The sequence below is a fragment of the Haliaeetus leucocephalus genome, unplaced genomic scaffold, assembly GCF_000737465.1.
Source record: "Haliaeetus leucocephalus isolate CR32 unplaced genomic scaffold, Haliaeetus_leucocephalus-4.0 Scaffold159, whole genome shotgun sequence".
Classification (NCBI taxonomy): Eukaryota; Metazoa; Chordata; class Aves; order Accipitriformes; family Accipitridae; genus Haliaeetus; species Haliaeetus leucocephalus.
This window is the reverse complement of record NW_010972595.1, coordinates 1,739,468-1,756,991: the sequence shown is the minus strand read 5'-3', so window position 1 is coordinate 1,756,991 and position 17,524 is coordinate 1,739,468. Positions and strand designations below refer to the sequence as shown.

Genomic DNA, 17,524 nt, shown 5'->3' with positions numbered 1-17,524 from the left:
AAGAAAACATTGACAATACTCTAGAATATCTCTAAAGAAAAAAGACATTAACAGAAAAATATTTTATTTTAAAATATGTAGTATGATGTGAGCGTAACTCTACCAGCATAATCACCTTTTTGGGTTGGCCAAACAAAGTTGAAGTCCCAGCTGTATCTGGTAAATACTAACAAAATAAAAACTAACAGTATGAACTAGCCATTATCTGGTATTATCTGGTGATATCATAAGTTACCTGATAAAACTGTGGTAAGGTCTATTGCCTTATTTTAATATTCTCATAGTTCATAAGTATGCTCCTGACCGTTACCATGTATGATTAGTCACTGTCTAATGATCTTTGCATCAAACTATGGAAGGTAAAAAGCAAAACCAGACAATTTTGCTTGCTTCTTTAGTAAATTAAGGGGAAATTCTAAGAAATAAGAACCATGCATTTTTATTTTCCTTGGCTGATGGCAAGCAAATTCAGTAGATACCAGGAAGAAAGTTGAAATATGACTTCAAACAAGTTCAGTTTTCATCTATCTAATGGCTGTGATAAATGTTACTCTAACTCAATGTCATTACTAATTAAAGGGAATATTTGTCCTCCCTACAAAGTACTTACAAGATCCAATAAAATTTTCAGTTAGTATTTAATGTAAATAACAAACTTCACTACCATAACCAACACATAAGTGTAAAGGGCTCAGTTCTGGTCTTCCACTCTGGGCAACAGCTGTCTGGACTGTCAGCTGGAAACTGTCTCTGAAGAGCCACTATTACCCTGGGGTAATATACAGTGAATACTCACTCTGTTAAACAGTGTATGTAAGATATAATACACACTGCACACAAAATGAATACTCATTCTAATAAACTTACTATGATACAGCCTAGCTGCTTCTTAAGAAGTTGGATGCTCCTACTAAAGACTTGCCCTGCTCTCCAGAGGCTTGTTTTGGCAGAAGTTTTATTCTGTTAACATCTGAAAGTTTTACATTCTCATGTCTAAAAAACTGTTCAGCACCTTAGCGAAGATTCCTTCCTCTTGCACATTGGTTTAATGAAGAAGAAAGGATAAGGAGAGCAAAGAGTAAAAAAAAAAGAATGCAGTTATAAGATGGTCCAATGTTGAAAATAATTAAAACATTATTTAAAATAAGGATAACATAAAGCCACATAGAAAGAGCAGAGGAAGAAAATTAAAACACTCCTCCCAATAAAAAACCCTAATCTTCAGAGAAAAATCTTGTACTATCTCTACCTAAGCTTTATGTTTTATTCGTAAGCTAAAAAATTTAATCTTAAAACTCATTTATTGAATACAAGTATCGAAGCTTAGAGAGAAAACAGACTAGACAGTTGATGAGTTCCATCTATCCCACGAAGGACTACTACATCTTTCACAAAAGTTTGTTTCTACTTTAAACTTCTCTTCCCCGTTCAGTGACTTTTATAATCTCAAAACCCAGAAAAACATAAATGCCTAATAATTTACACCAGGAACATGCTGAATGAAGATGCAAGATCATAAACATCTACAATGTGTTAGTCAAATTACAGATCTGAAAACTATTCACATGCCTGGGGATAGCAGAAAAGCAGGGAAAGGGAATGGCAGAATGGAATACTACTGTAGAGATAATCATTTACTCATACAGATCCAGCAAAAGAATAAGCTAAACCTAGAAAGCAAAAAGTATTTCTAAGTATTATCACAGAATCATAGAATGGTTTGGGCTGGAAGGGACCTTAAAGATCATCTAGTTCCAACCCCCTTGCCATGGGCAGGGACCCCTTCCACTAGACCAGGTTGCTCACTTTACAACTAAAAACTACCCTTAAAGAGATATCTGCTCTCTCAAATCAAGTTAGATACTTAAAAATACTAAGTTATTTATTAAGAATATTACTCTTAATTAGCTTTGTTGCTACTTTTGTATTTCACTTCACTTGGTCTAAACCAGTTCTTCAGGACTATGTTTTCCTTTGATTCAGAGTTTATCCTAGTTCTTATGAAGAACAAATTAATTTATTTGCATTCAGCATACTGTCATACCTCAGTCAAATTCTGACAATTAACATCAACCCAGAAATTAGTGAAATTTTGTAAGGAAGTCTGACCACTACAACCAACGTATACTTGTATGAGAACAAAGTACTTAGGATTATTGTAATAAAAAGAATGATATGCATACCTGAAATTATCCTCTACTGAATCTCCATTTTCTGTGGTAACAGGATACTCAGGCTTAAGATCCTGCTTTTCATCTTTAATGCAGGTGCTAGTACCGGATGCCTTCACAGGACAACTTTCACAGTCTGCAGGTGCGAGCTCCTCTTTGTTATTGGTTCCAAAAAGGTCAGGGTCATCCTGAATCACATCAATGACAAGAACATCTTCTTTGTAAGCTTCAAGAATATCTGGAAAATTTTGACTTTTGTGCTGTGAAAGATTCCCTCTTGATTTGCTATCATCATTTATTTCTAATGCAACAGGGTGGTCAACTGCATTCCAAGAATCATCAGGAAAATGAGATTTTAGTACACATTCAGTACCACGGAAATCAGGCACAGATGACTCTAGTTGTCCATCAAGAAAAGGATGTGGATATAAAGAAAAATGTTCAGGGAGCGCAGACATCTCATTTGAAAAGTTTTCAGAGCTACCATGCTGAAAGTCCTTACTGTTGATCTCATCTGCTTTTTTCCTCATGGAAGCTGTAGACATAGCATCACTCACAACAGGAAGAGGCTGCTGCTTGGAATTTACCAAAAAAGTCTCTTCACCTGTTTTCTGCCTTCTTGAAACACTAGTGCTGTCAAGAAGCTCTAGTGGACTACAGGATTTTCTTTCAAATGAACGGACAGATTCCAATTTCCTGGATTCAGGTTTGTTTCTGCATAAAGGAATTTTGAATTTTGTCAGGTTTCCAGTGTTTAATAGTTTCATTAGCTTTAAATCAGAAGATGTCTGGTTCACTACTGATGCTTCACGGCTGAAGTTTATTCTGTTTCTGTTACTTGTAGATGTGCCATTTTGGACTGTCACAGACAGGTTTCTCTTCATTACAGCTCCTTTATCTTTTTGTTTTGTTGTAAAATTCAAGGTTGCTTTAACTTCTTGCACATCATCATGGTTAAGCGCCATGGCACTTCTATCCATATTAAGTGGTAATTCTGCATTTTCATTGCTCTTTCTTGGTGTCTCATAAATATCCACGGAAGAGGATTCTGGTGTTTCAAGTGAAGTCAGACATTCAGTATTTGGATCTATTATTTTATGTGTAGATTCTTTGTTAACTTCTACCGATGATGTATGCAAATCCAACTGTCTCAAATTCCTAGTCACGGCACTGTCTGCTGCAGCTTTAACACTGCTTTTATCAGAGGATTCCTTGAAGGCAGCCCTTAAAAGTCTTTTTTCTTCTGAGATGGACCCATGATTTTTACGAACCCTTTCAGAAGTCCTGGCACAAGAGTTGAAAGGCCAAACATTTTTACCAGTCATGGGTACTGCTCTTTGACAGGTAAACTGCTGAATTTTTTTATGAACTTTCTTCAGTTTTTCATCTGTCTTGCTTCTGTGACAATTAGAAACATCATGGACCTCAGCTAGCACTCTCAGGCTATCTGAGGCAGCAGAATGATGTGCCACACTGTCTGAATTTTCTCCTTTTGCTGTTACAGAGAGCTCAGATGTCTTCTTAAAGCCATCTTCAAATGCAAGTAATTTGGTACTATTCTTTCTCCAGACTGATATAGTTTGTGCTTCATGACTATTTTTTCCTATATGAAGATTTGATGTATGATCACATGAAGCTGACAGAGTAATTTCTTTATGATTTAGTCCTAATTCTACAAAGGAACTTGACATGGCAACTGCCGCTTCTGTTTGTAACTCAGACTCGCTGCATTCATTAGCCATGTCTGCGAAAATATTCTCTACTGCTGATTTCTCAGTGATTTTCATCTTTTTTCTAGGCTTTCTACCAATATTCCACTTTTTTCCCCTTAAACACTTATTGTTTTCACTCTGACAGCATGAAAAACACCCTTCTCCATTTTGAGTTTTTTCTTTATTGAACAATAAACCACGTCTTATGGGCGATCTCTCATTTTGCATTCTATTAGTGCTGCAATTCCTATCACTCTGTTCTACAGTACCATGAGGAAAAACATGCTTTGTTTTATCCTGGGCTACATGGAAGAATCCACTTAATTTATAACTGCTGGTAGTTCCACTAGCTGAAGACTTCACAAACGTATTGATGTAACTACAGGCCTCTAATCTCACAAATGGATTCTTTTCTGTTGCACAGAGCAAGCCATTACAATGGTTTAGGGCATTTCTGCAACGTTCAGCATCACATTTTGCAGACACATTTCTCATTTTTTCAGCTGTAGTCACACTAAAACTTTGCAAGCACTTGACTTGATCAATTCTGGCTTTACTTTTTTTATACTGCACACCAGGCTTTTTTGTTACAGGATGGCATAGAAAGCTCTTGCCTTGAGTCCCACCTGAAGTAGCAACCATGAGAGATTTAGAGTAGTGAGGTTCCTTCTCCTTGGAAGCTTCTGATCTGTTTCGATTTGTCTTAAGCTTCTTCACAGCCTGTGTACCAGCGTCCCGCTCAATTGCTTTCCATTTTTCCTTTGCTGATTGAAAAACAAAGAAGTGTCATTATTGCAATATTTTATAAAGAGAGCAAAAAACATTCAAGGCTACAGAAGAACGTGGCACTGTATAAGGCTAAAACATTTCTGTAAAGCTAGCAGACCCTAGCTCTTATCTCTAGATTTAAGTTAACTTAGCAGCTAGCCACACTAAGAGTCACTTTGAGATAGGGTACAGGCCACTCTTTCCTGCCCCCATGACTTTGTCCCACACAGACACATCTGCAGAAGAAAAATTATCTTGTTTTTTCCACTTTTTAATGAGGTCTTACTGCAGCACCAGTCCCTTGTCCTGGAAGCCCAAATTCTGCACCTGTACTTCTACAATGGGGCGCAAGTGCTTACCACTTTCCCCCAGGCTGTCTGCTCCTTTCTGAGGGTTTGAGCTCTGCTGCTCTTCTTTCATGCAACTCTTGTGCATTTTTCCTCTGGTTGTTGGTTGTTCTTGGAGACTTATGCCCTGTAGCTGCTGTGACATCAGTGCGTTTCTGTCCCTCTTCCTCAGAATCACAGCTCCTTTCTTGGACTCTGGATACTGTGTATGCAGTTCTAGCAAGGCAGATCTACCCCTCTCTTTGGGACCTTGTAGTTTTGCTTTCATCAAAGATGTACCGCCTTTCTTGCTCAAGCATGTCTTTCCTTTCTCCTCTGTCCCTGGCTTTCTTGATCCAATTAAAGAACACCCATCCAACTTCTCTGGTGTATCTAGCTCTTCCTGAGGTTTTGGTTCAGACAAGGATTCCTGAATCCCCAAATTCTTCTTAAGACCTGGGATTTGCATCTTCAGCATCATTATGGAGTCAGTGCTTTTCATTTCATTACATGTGCCCTTTCTGGGTAGCAGCACCCCTGGTTCTGGCAAACAGGAAATGCCATGTCTCTCTGTGCTCTCAATTTCCTCTTCTGAGGATGGGATTTGTAATTTTATTTCCATAAAGGAATATTTGCCTTTTTTTCCTGAGCTCCCTGAACTCTCCTGGAAACCTGAGAGGTTCAGTCCTTCTGAGCTATGTTCTCTCCTTTCAATCCCTGCTGAGAGTTTATTTTGCAAAGTAGTTCCTGAGAAAAATAGCTGTTGATCTTGTCCTGTCCCTCTCCTTACAGTCTCTTCTCGGCAGGTTGCTGCAGCCACGGTCACTGCCTGCCAACCTTCACGTACAGCAGTGTCTGAAATTGGCAAAACTACAGCCTTGTTGCGTCTGACAGCCCTCCTGCACTGTATCCCCTTGTTTTTTTTACCTGGGAGTCTCTGGCTACTCTCACCTTGTACCTTCTGCATGGGCACAAGAGGAGCAAACTGCTCACAGGAACTGCTGGGGAGCATGGCAGGTTGCAGACAGGAGGATAAGGGCTGCTCAGGTTTTCTCTTTGGTGCCAGGTGAGGACTCTGCTTGACTAACAACTTTTTCCCTGGCTCACGACCCACCCCTGCACCCAGGGAGCTTGGGCTGGTGACCATCCCGTCAGCTGACTTCACCTCGCTGGCAGTTACCACTTTCCCTGACCTTAACTGCGGCATCACAGGAGTCTAGAGACAGCAACAAAATCCACAAAATCCACTCACCAGCGCACCTTTAACAGCACCCCAGCTAGCCCGGCACCCAAGGCGGGCACAGGCCCGGCCAGGGGGGGAGCACAACCTCCCTCAGGCCAGCGCCGCAGGGGTCACCCCGGGGGAGCCCAGCTTGACAGAAAGCAAGCCCAGGCCGCCTGGGGAAAGCCCACGGCCACCAGCGAGCCCCCACCACAGCCCTCCCCCAGCCCCGAGCAGCCCCTCACCGCGGAGGGGGGAGGAGGAAGCAGCCCCGCACCTCCCCCGCCTCAGGGACCGCGCCGCGGCCGCCCATGCGACGCAGGCCGCCGCCTCCCTCCCGCGCAACCCTCCCTCTCCCGTCGCCCCGTCTGTCGTTCACCGAGCCGTCCCTCGACGCTTCGTCTAAGCCCCGCCAGCGCCGCCTGCCCGCAACGAGCCGCTCGCAGAGAGAGGCGGGCGCCCGCCGCGGGGGGTAATGGCGGCGCGGCCAGTGGAGGAGCAGGGCGGGAGGCGCCGAGGGCGGTGGCGTGAGGGCGGCTCCGAGGCGGGCCCGTGCGCGGCCGACACTCACGGGCTGGAGGAGGGAGGCGCCGCCGCCTCTCCCTGCTCGTCCCCTTGCCGGGTCAACGGTGCCGCCTTCATGGCGGAAACCCCTTTCCTGAGGCGTGGCCGAGCACGGGGGTGGCAAACGCTGCCCCTCAGGGCGGCGGAGCTGGCCTGGCGATGGATTCTTGGCTTCGGCTGGGGAGCCTTCGTGCTGCTCCCCTGTCGCCTGAAGCCCCGTGTCGCAGTGGCCGCGGGGTGAGAGGCCACCAGGCCCTGCCACGGCCGCAGCCGCGGGCTTGGGGGTGGCCCAAGGTACTGGGGTCCCGTGTGGAACAACCAGACCTGCAAAGTGCCAAGTGGCAGCAAACGTTCAGCTTGCCCGGAGCTGAGAGTCGGGTAGACAAAACCCAGAGTGCCTGGCTCGCCGGTTTCTTCAGGTGTTTTACCCACCTGAACGAAGCAGCATTATGTCGTTTGCCACAGCACTTCAGAAGCTCTCCAAAATTGAGGGGTGATAATGCTTGGTTCCATAACTGTAGCTTACGTAAGCTTTGTATTTCAAATAACACAGTTTCTCAGGTCTGGAGTTAGGAAAAAATAGCTCAAATAGTTAGACTGTGTAGTCAGAAAACAGCAAAAATTGGTGTTTGGGCTTCAAATGTGGTGATAGTTTCAACCCAAATGGAGGACACCAAAGCTTCAGGACCATTCACTGCATGATAATGTGCACAGGTAGAAATTAGCTTACAAAAACAATGTTGTACAAAGATTGAATCTAAATGGCGAGTGCTATGAAAATCATAAATGATTAAACTTAATAAGGTGATACTTTAATGCCAACAGTGCGATCAGCAAAGCCGCACGTGGTTGGTAAATGACTGTGTCCTTACAAGCAGACCCTTTCTGTTCACAGGTGGTCTCTGAGGGATGAAGTGCCTTATTCAAATTCATTTCACCCTGACTTAGTACTTGACGGTGTTCGTGTTTTATGCGTCCTACTTTGAGACCCGTGCACAGAAATAAAGCTTTTTGTGCCACTATTTTCTGGAAGTGCAGTACTGTGGATGTAAAAGAGTAGTTGAAGAGTAAAGGCATATTTTACCATCTGACGTTGGCTCATTATGTGACCTTAGCTCATGTTACTCACTTTCTCTCTGTTTCTCTATCTATAGGTAGAGGTAATACATTGCTGTCCAAATAAAGACAGAGAACACTGGATTTTCAGCAAAAGCTCTCCATAGATGAGGAAAGAACAGGCAGGCTGGGAAGCCGTTAACTTTCTTTTGCTTGTCATCTTCTTAGGTTGCATGTACGTGCTTAAGTACAACAAAAAAGTCAGTGAGCGGCTAACTAAAGCTAATCAAAGCAGAAAATACAGATTTCTTAGGCAGTTTCTCCCCTGGCTCAGTATTGTACTTCAGGTCCTTGGGACAGAAAGGACCCAATAAAAGGGAGTCAACTGCACAGCATTTATCATCGTCAGTGTTCTGCAAGGCCAGTATTACATAAAACATTCAGCTCTAGCAAAATTTAACCTTCTCCAGTTCAAATATAACCTTCTCCAGTGTGTAACATAGTCTTTCAAGTTTGACAGCAAGACAAGAAAGAAAAAGATATGCCAAAAAGCAGTAGTAAAGGAAATCTGGAAGAACAATGTATGAATTATCTTACTGGTCTCCAGTATCATTTTCAAGATTTGAGTATTTCATCAGTTATTTACAATGATGAGAACTCGGCTCAGACCAGATTTGTATGAAATGAATAAAAAATGTACTTGAAATGAATACTAATTAAAGACATTCTTTATCAAAGTCCTTTGAAAAAAGGGCTAGAGCCTCAGAAAGGACATTTTAAAGCAGCTGTGGATTATGTTAAAAAAGAGATTGCATTCAGTTTACAATACTGCTAAAAAGAGGTAGTATAAACATTGTCTTGTAAAGTGGATCAATTTAACCATCTTTTAAAAATACTTGAAAGAAGAGAGAATTTTAATACACAGACATATTATTTAAAGAAATTCTGTGTCAAGTGTTTATTAAAACTGTAGGTTATTAAAGTGGAAATAACTCTAAAAAAATCATATAAACAGCTTAAGGGGGGAAAATGAGTTATTTTCACATTCCAACAACATTTGAATTAGTAATACTACAAGGAAATGTTTAAACTTTATTTTAAAATTATATGTTGTTTGGAAATAAAGACAAATGCTTGTTTCTTTTGAGTTTTGTAAGTCCTGTATCTCAATGCCATATCTAAATTTTAGGACTAATTCAGCTTTTGCTGATCTGTTGTTTTGCTTCACTGGTTTCTTGTTCATCCTAGACACTTAGACACAATAGAAATATGAGGTACCAAGTAAAAAGGGAATCCTGATGCCTAAAAACGTTTTTTTCCAGAATAATCAGTACACTCAGTGATGCCTGGCAATTTCCAAGAAGGAAAAAGGAGCTTGTGTGACTACATTTGTGTAAAGTCCATGAAATTACTATTTCTTTCTTCTCTCAGATGAGTGAGTGTGTGCGCTTAGCCCCCCAGCTAATGTAGTTTACATTACTAGTGTGGAGAAATCGTGGCTGCAGATCTAACAATGATACATTTGAGTAACCTTCCAAAAGTTTTTGAAGGATTGAAATTTATAAACACATAAACCAGCACATAGGTGAGCAAGTCATATAAATTTTTTACTGGGCTGTATTTTAGACTTTGCTAATACACTCACCTAGCAACAGGAATTAGTTCTTTTTTAGCTAGGGAACTGAAAAGAATTAACTTGAAAATGAATTGGGTTTTTTGTGAGGCAATGTGAAAAATGTCCCCCTGGACCACTTCTTTTTGCACTGCTTACATCTTCATGCTTGGCTGAGGGATAGATTTGTTATCTCTAGCAAACCGTAGTGGAAAGAGTTTGGCTGTGCTGTAATAACTGAGACTGAGCTCTGAAGAATATGCGTAGTCTGTTACATTCTTAAAATGCGCCAAATTAATCCCTTACGTAATACAACTAAAATAAAACAGGGAAGAGTTTTAGTCCAGTAGGTCTAAGAAAGTATCCTTTTATAACCCCGAGGATTTATTTATTAACAGTTCTGAGCTATTGGTTTTGCAAAGGTAGCACCCAAAGATAGTAAACATAGATATGATTTTTAAGTAACTTCTTTACCCCCTGCCTTCTGTTCAAATACATGGATGTTTTGGAAATAGGTGTATTGCTAATCTGTTGAACTAAGGCATTTTGTCTCAAGCCATTCATGTATATCCTTCCAAAACTGCCTTTGCTTTCCATTCCCAGGCACTTAATGCAGAGCCACCTTTGACATGACAACTAATGAGAATCATGCTAACTGCCCTTGTTAGGCTTGAGGTACAATGTATGCATTCAACTCATGTCCTTGGTAGCTCAGCTGTATAGGTGTTGATCCATTTTATACTAACAGCTGTTTGTCTGCTTGTCTATCCTGACACTACGAACTCAGTTAGACAGGGGCCAGTATGGTGCTGAGAGCAGAGGTACCTCAGTGGAAGTGTATGATCTGTTTTGTGAAGTAGCTGGGTGATTACACTACATGGCATCATGATGATAGACTAGGTGAATCCATTGAGTAGCTGGATATTTCAACCTTCATTTTGGTGTCTGTTTTTATTATAGGGCTGTACAGGGTAGATTAAAGTAACTTCATTTTCCACCAGTTTAAAATGAGACATTGGAGGGAAAAGGACAGCTGGTATATTTCATAATGAACCATCTGGCATTTCTTGGTAGTTCCTCTGATTCCTAATTTACTACTGAATTGTGACAGCGTGAAAATCAAAATTATTGATTGTGTGGAATCAGTGTTTCCCTCTGGCACATTTTGTGCTCCTTCAGTTTCTGTCAAAGGATGGTCACAGGAGGGATAAGGACCTCTCACATGGAGCTTTGCAAAGCTTGAAAGTAATCTATACCATTTGCCTTTTTTTTGGTAATCATGCTGCTTGACATTTATTCTGGAAGACCAGCTTTCCAGATGATCACATCTGATCTGAACCTTACAGAAAGTGGCACTAATCGGTTTTAAGGTTCCACGAGGGAACTCCTGTGTTAGGTTCATATTCTGTTTTAGTCCCTTTAATTTATTGCTCTTTTTTTAAACCTCCACTGCTAGGAGTTTAAGAAACAAACTAACTAGCTAGCTGGAATTTGAGATTAAAAAAATACAGATGCAGTAGAGGATTAACTAGTCAAATAGGAGACTACATATTCCGTCTCAATTTATTTTAAAATTCTCTAAATAAAGCATATCTTTGCTTTAACTAGATAGTACATAGCCATGTACCTACCACTAAATCTGCCTTTAGAATCAACTTCTTTTAGTGGCTGGATGAAAAAGATGTTGGACTTATGAGGAAAGCATCTGCACACCAGCAAGTACATGACACCTCCATCTCACTGCCAGAAAAGATTATGAAATGTGGTTCCTAAATGAGAATATTAAAAAAGAAAGGAAAAGAGGAAATGGAAGTTGAATAAATCAGAGCTAGAACAGTCATAGGATTAGAAATGGTAGGGGTGGGGTAGGGTATAGGCAGAATGTAATAAAACAGTAGATAAACAGGGAAAACAGTGACAGAAATCAGACAAAAAAAAATGGCAAATTGCTTCAGAAAATCACCCTTAAAAGAAAGGAGAGGTGAAGACAAAACACAGTAATAGGAAACTTCTCTGTGGTTCAGGCTGACTGAAGAAACAGTGGAGGATCATCTTCAGCAGTGATCCTAGGAAGAGTAAATAGAGCCTTGAACTTTGAATGGTGACAGTGATCAATCACAAACTAGAATCCAAATCTGAATCCTAATTAATCTTGCTGTTGGGCATTGAACAGTGACTGGCTCCTAGGTTCAATTTCTTGTGCTGTGGTCATCCATTAACGCCTTACATCTCTCTCTGCTTAATAGTGTCAAGGTGGCTGACATACAAAGTGTGGAGCCTCAGAATAACTTGCTGTGTCTTTTCTTCCTCGGGTGATTCATCCATAAGCATCAGATCACTCCACATCCCCCAATATATTATATAGTTTGTATATATAGTTTTGAACCTGAGGAGTGCATTTGCAGTTACTGTATGTTTTCAGAACTTGAATGTGAGTTTTTTAGAGCTGCAGACTTAGGAAATAGCTGCTGCTTACCTTTTTTTTTTTTTTGAGACAGTAATTCTCTAGCAATGAAACGACCTTTTGCAATTGATGAAACATAATTGTTTCAGCCATGGTGACTGTATTGAGCACTGGACTGACTATAAAGCTTCTCCTAACCAAAGCAGCATACAACCATTTTAAAACATGTGCTGACTTTACCACTGAACATTTTCCCACTGGCATATTCAGGGTACTCTATGGGAAGAGTTGCATGAAGGTTGACATTATTGGTGCATGTGTGCAACAAATTGCTGTTTAGGAAAGTGGAGAGGAGACCAGAGATTTACCTACTTTTGCATTCATCTGCTTACTTCCTCATATGTAATTAATTATGCTATTTGAAAACAACAGAAAATGATCTTCAGATAAACCAGGCACATACTAGGTGCTGTAGTGAGGGTTTGAGGTAAAATTCATTGATGCTGAGTCAAAGCAAGGCACCGTTCAGCAGGGAGTTGCATCCAGCATAAATTCTTCAGTTAATATCAACATCACTTGCATATTTTCATACTTTGATGAGTTGAGTGGCTGGGTCATAACCTCTAAGTGGTATCTCAGCTGTTTGTATTCTGCATATGAGAAGATAGGTTCATTTAAAATCTAAATACTCCTTGCCTGTACACTCTGCTGCTTAACCAGCATTTGGGGACGCATAATTTCTGTTTCATCTCTTCACCTAGATAAATATTTTTCTAATCAGCAAGAGTATTGTTGATGTGCTTGTGATGGCCCAGGTTCCGTACTGTGTTAACTGCAAGAGTGTCCACTCTTGTGCTTGGCTGTCATCCAGTGGGTCAGACTGAGCACGTAAGTAATTATGGAAAGTGTTATTTCTGGAGTCCATGTCCCACAAACAGCAACTCTGTGACTGACTGCAGAGAGCTGATCAGAATGTCTCTGTACCTGTCAGGTGTAGACAAATAGGTAATTACTGAAGAAATTAGATGTTTCACTGTTAAAGAAGGAATTATCTGCTGGACTTCCCTTCAGCCATGCCACTTTCTAGAACAATTCCTTTGGCTCTAAATAAAGAAAAACTCCTTTAATGATATAATACTCACAACAGCTCTAAATCCCCCATTATAAGTCATGACTCCACTGTAGGCTTTCTGCACAAGTAGAATCCTAAACCGAGTAATTATATTCCTGGTGCCCAGGCCAGTCAGCTGTGGGTGGTTGAATGAGCCATCTCAAGTGCTGGTTTCATGAAGACTTTCTGAGCAGAGGCTGTACACGGATGGTTTAAAGACTTTTATTCATGATGATAATTAAAACTATAGTTTCACTGCTTATTTGGCGTGCTGCTCAACATGAAAATTGGAGTGCTTTGCATTAATCATATTGTGATGATTGGGTGAGAAGTGAGGATACACATTTGCATGGCATAGGGTACAGAAATCAAGAAGAGTAGGTGTCCTCTGATGTTACTGTATCTATGCAGAAGTACCTTCCTTGCAGCTTGGGAGCCTCTCTTTGAAAAGCTGTAATAAGGCTGGCAGTAAGTGATAATTCTCAATTAATAGCAATGTTGTTGTCATCATTCAGCAGACAAGTCAGAACAGCAAGGCGGTCTATTTCCTTCTTGGCTGCAATGATAGTGTTGCACTTACTGTTTGTGCGCCTGCTTATGTCAGTCATTCCTTCCTGGCCTCTGAGTAAGTATCAAACATTGGGCAATTTTGTCTAAATTTGACTGTGATGGGACAGAGACCACAGAGCTATTAAGTTCCTGCATATTTCCTGAAGATGGACATCCACGTAGATGAGAAATCGTTCATGGAAAGAAAGGCTCACCCTTTATTAAACATCAGAGAATCCACAGAAAAAAAGAGATGTCGGACACCAGGTCTTGTCCTACTGCTTACGGAGCTACTGATAACAGCGTTTCAGGCAGGACTTGCCGTCAGGGGACATGTTGCTTATGAGAAGACCTGCTGGAGGGGAGAGAGCTTCCATGGGAATTACACTCACTAGCAGAGCTTCATGACCAGAAGGCCCTAAATGTTGCTCTTGAGCGTTTCTTAAAGTTGGGGCACACAGGCTAGTAGCTGCAAAGCAGTATTAATCCATACGTGGATTAATATATTTCCATATGTGGTGCATCTGAATGATTTTTCAGGGCTGTTCCAGTAAATGAGCCTCTTCCTTGGTCCATGTGAATTTACAGCAAAATCATTTTTATATATGGTTTATGTTGTGTAATAGAACTGTAAATAATGTAAATAAATGATATCTTTATTTACATTAAAAGTATATAAGTTGCTCTTGTAAATATGCAAATAGTTATTTATCTTTGCAGCCTATGCTTGCGTTTCCTATTCTGTTTTGAACCTTGAAAAGAGACAGGTAATAATTTGTATTCATTTTGCATCCCCAACAGTCTGAAAAGAGACAAGTGAAATCAGTCAGTTGCCTTCTGTGGGCTAAGAATGATGCCTTCAGGGATTCAAGTGATCAGGGCTAAGCAAATGCTGAACTGAAACCTCTTCCTGTGGCGCAGGATACACTTGGTACCTTGTCTTTTCCCCACCATCCCATAATGTTAACATTTCATCTTCAGGTAGTGGTTTGTCACATAAACCTACATTGTGGTCTTCCTGGGGGGTTACCTTGTTGTTCCTGGCCATTGAGGAAATTAAAAGATGTAACCAAAGACAAATAATTATTTCTAACCAGGAATCTGTTTGGATATTTTTAACTAACATCTTCCCTTTGGTGTAGTTACAGACTTCTGTGAATACAATATGTTCCCTTACTTTATAGGCTGTATTTATTAAAACAAAGAGATGAATTAACAAATTGCTGCCTCATTAAAAAAGTCAGGCACTATGTACAGCATTTATTTTTGATGCTGCTTTTTCAGAGATCTGTTTTCTGATACCCTCATCCTCCTCTTCTCTTTGCCTAAATAAATGTTTTCCGTGAAGTGAGATGGAAAGGAGGTTATTGTAAATAGTTCAGGGGCTGCACCGAGTCCTTACGTTCACTTTGGAATTTGTCATTGCAGCTGGATGTACCGCACTGCCACGAGGCTATGCATGGGGACATGTAGAGCTCTGTGATGGGTTTTTTTGGTATTGCTTAACTCCAGAGAAATAGCAAGGAAGTGGTCCTGTGCCAGTCGCTGCCTGATCTCTGAGTAAAACATCCTTGCGCTCCAGTATGCTCTTTTGTCCCCAGGAGTCCTGAGCAGTGAATGCTAGGCGGAGACTGTAATTTCAGTTCGATTCAACTGGATATTATTAGCAGGACAAAACCCAACACGAGTGTTGCGAAAATGTAAAAACGAGGCAGGATGCTCCGGCACCTGTTTCTGGCAGGCACAGCCTTCTGGTGCTGGCCTGGGGGCTGCTAGGAAGCTCTCCTCTCGCTTCTGCAGAGCAGCGGCCTCAGGCTTTGAAGCCTTAGCTGATGTTTTAGCTGACCCTTCATTTTGTATCACTGTCCACGTTCCTGGCATTTGACCACGTTTTTCTCTCAATAAAGTGATGTAAGGATTTAAAGGTGGCCTGAAAGCTGTTTGAAATCAATGGCTGGCCAACAATTTCCCTGATACCTACGTCTTCCTCTTTTATGTGTGAGTAGATGCAAAGGGCATACCTCAGTGTCAACGAAAACTAGTATTCATGCAACAAATCCCTCCATGCCAGAACCAGTACGCTTGAACCCTCACCTTGGGTTTTGCATCTGTTATTCTCCTTCAGAGTGACAGCTGACCTCCTCAACCAGCGTGGGCTGGCCCCGTGAGCTGCAGTTTGTGCTCTGCTACCATGGCCAGACTTCATGCACATACAAACCTCTGTGTTTTGGGAGAAGAAAAAGGAGAAGCAGGAGACTTTGGACAGAGAAATACTGGCATGCTCTGTGAGGAGGCTGCCATTTCTTTTCCCTCCTCTGCTTCCTGCTCCACCATGCATGAAGGCTTCAAGCTATATAATATGAATTAGTACATGGCCTATGTGAAAGAAAAGCAAACTAAAACAGCATGCCTCATTAGTTGGGTGGAGATTCAGAGATACTGTTCTGGGAAGGAATTATATGCACTGCAATAGTATACACTAGCATGCACAACCTATACATTTTTGTTGTCTCCTCTCATATAACCCCCTCATTTATGTCACCCTTTTGGGGAGACTTGCCTTTGAAATTGCAGGCTTTTGGGTCAGAGACCGTTATTCTGGGTGTCTTTGACTCGCAGAGTTGAGGCACCAGCTGGTAGAGCCTGCAAGTTGCTGCTGTGCACTGTACACATGAGATAACAGCAATAACGTTTGCAGGGGCAACTGAACGAAGAATTTTATCATATATGGCCTTTAAATATTGACTAATTGATTTAGCACTTGAAAAATATTTGGGGCTTGTGGATTTGTCTACTAAAACTGTAAATAGCTACTGCTAGCAGTCTCCAGCTGGATTCGGAGAACACTGTTGGTCACAGTGACCTTCCCTCCTGTTCATTTTTTGTTACTAAAAGTAGTTGGAAAAAGAATTAATCAGGAATGCCATTCAGATTATTCAAACTATAGTAATCTTTATGTTAAAATGTACCTTTTGTGAAATAAAACCATTTTTATGAGGAGGAAACTAAACTATGTTGAATTAAAGTGCCAGATGTTGTTACAGTTAGGTATTTATATAGATTTATATGCTCAATTTTCCATGCTATTTTATGAAATTCTCGTGATAGAAATTGTTTTCCAAAATCATAAAATGTTTTAGGAGAAATATAGGTTGCAGGTAGTAGATTGGATTTTTCAGGAGTGAATGGCTGCTCTGCTTGCAAATACCATTGTGGGGCAAATGACACAGCAGCATAGTGAATTTGCAAAGCCGTAGACAGATAGTGATAAAAGCCTAGTAATATTTTGATACATTAATATCTGTAAACAGGAAGCATTTATTTGAAAACCATAATAGGTGGCCCTTTTTTGATTGTTAATCTATGATGATACTCTCAGTGAATACAAAGTTAGGTCTCGCTGAAAGTCTGCACACACAGGCAGATTTGCCTGTGCTAACTCAGTCCGCTGGGATTACCAATAAGAGTGGAAAAGAGTTTCTTTAACGATCTAGATGAATTGGCTCTCCTAAGTGCATCTGGTCTCTAAGTCTCTGATATATTTTGTCATCTTGAACCACTTTATGGCATGCACAACTGGTTAGCTGATACCAAATAAAGCTTACAACTCTGTCAGGGGTTCCTGGGCGTCTTTTCTATATCTTTTACTCAATGTAAAGTTTATACCTTAAGATAATATCATGTAGTTCAACTCACTCTTACCTACATCCTACTAAGGGATCCTTAGCTCTTGGAGGTTTTGTTTTGCTTTTAAAGGAGATCTAAGAATTAAGGTTTTGCCAAAAAAGCCCCACCCCAAAACCACAAAACCCTCAGGAGTATCACTGAATAGAGTATTTCCTTCTGCAAGCAAAAAGTTTGGACATTTTTTGAGTAATGTCTTTCTGTCCCTGCCTGTGCCACACAACAAGATCCCTGAGGCCAAATTGAGGTATTTCCCAAAGGTCCAGCAGTATGGTTGTCTCAGCGTGTTGCCCATACCCCTAACCAGCCCTTCTGAGGTTGCAGAAATTCTGTCCTGAAGTACCC

The 17,524-nt window shown here is 41.0% G+C and overlaps 1 protein-coding gene across 1 annotated transcript in view; it reads right to left on the bottom strand.

Annotated features, from left to right (window-relative positions):
- Positions 1 to 17,524, bottom strand: part of TOPAZ1 (testis and ovary specific PAZ domain containing 1) — a 79,513-nt gene that overhangs the window by 34,171 nt on the left and 27,818 nt on the right. Inside the window, exons 2-5 of the mRNA XM_010562424.1 lie at positions 6,477 to 7,087; positions 5,929 to 6,193; positions 4,510 to 4,647; positions 2,184 to 3,774 (exon numbers count right to left, since the gene is read on the bottom strand). Of these exons, the coding sequence (XP_010560726.1) occupies positions 2,184 to 3,774; positions 4,510 to 4,647; positions 5,929 to 6,193; positions 6,477 to 7,087 (2,605 nt within the window). The remainder of the gene's footprint in view (positions 1 to 2,183; positions 3,775 to 4,509; positions 4,648 to 5,928; positions 6,194 to 6,476; positions 7,088 to 17,524) is intronic.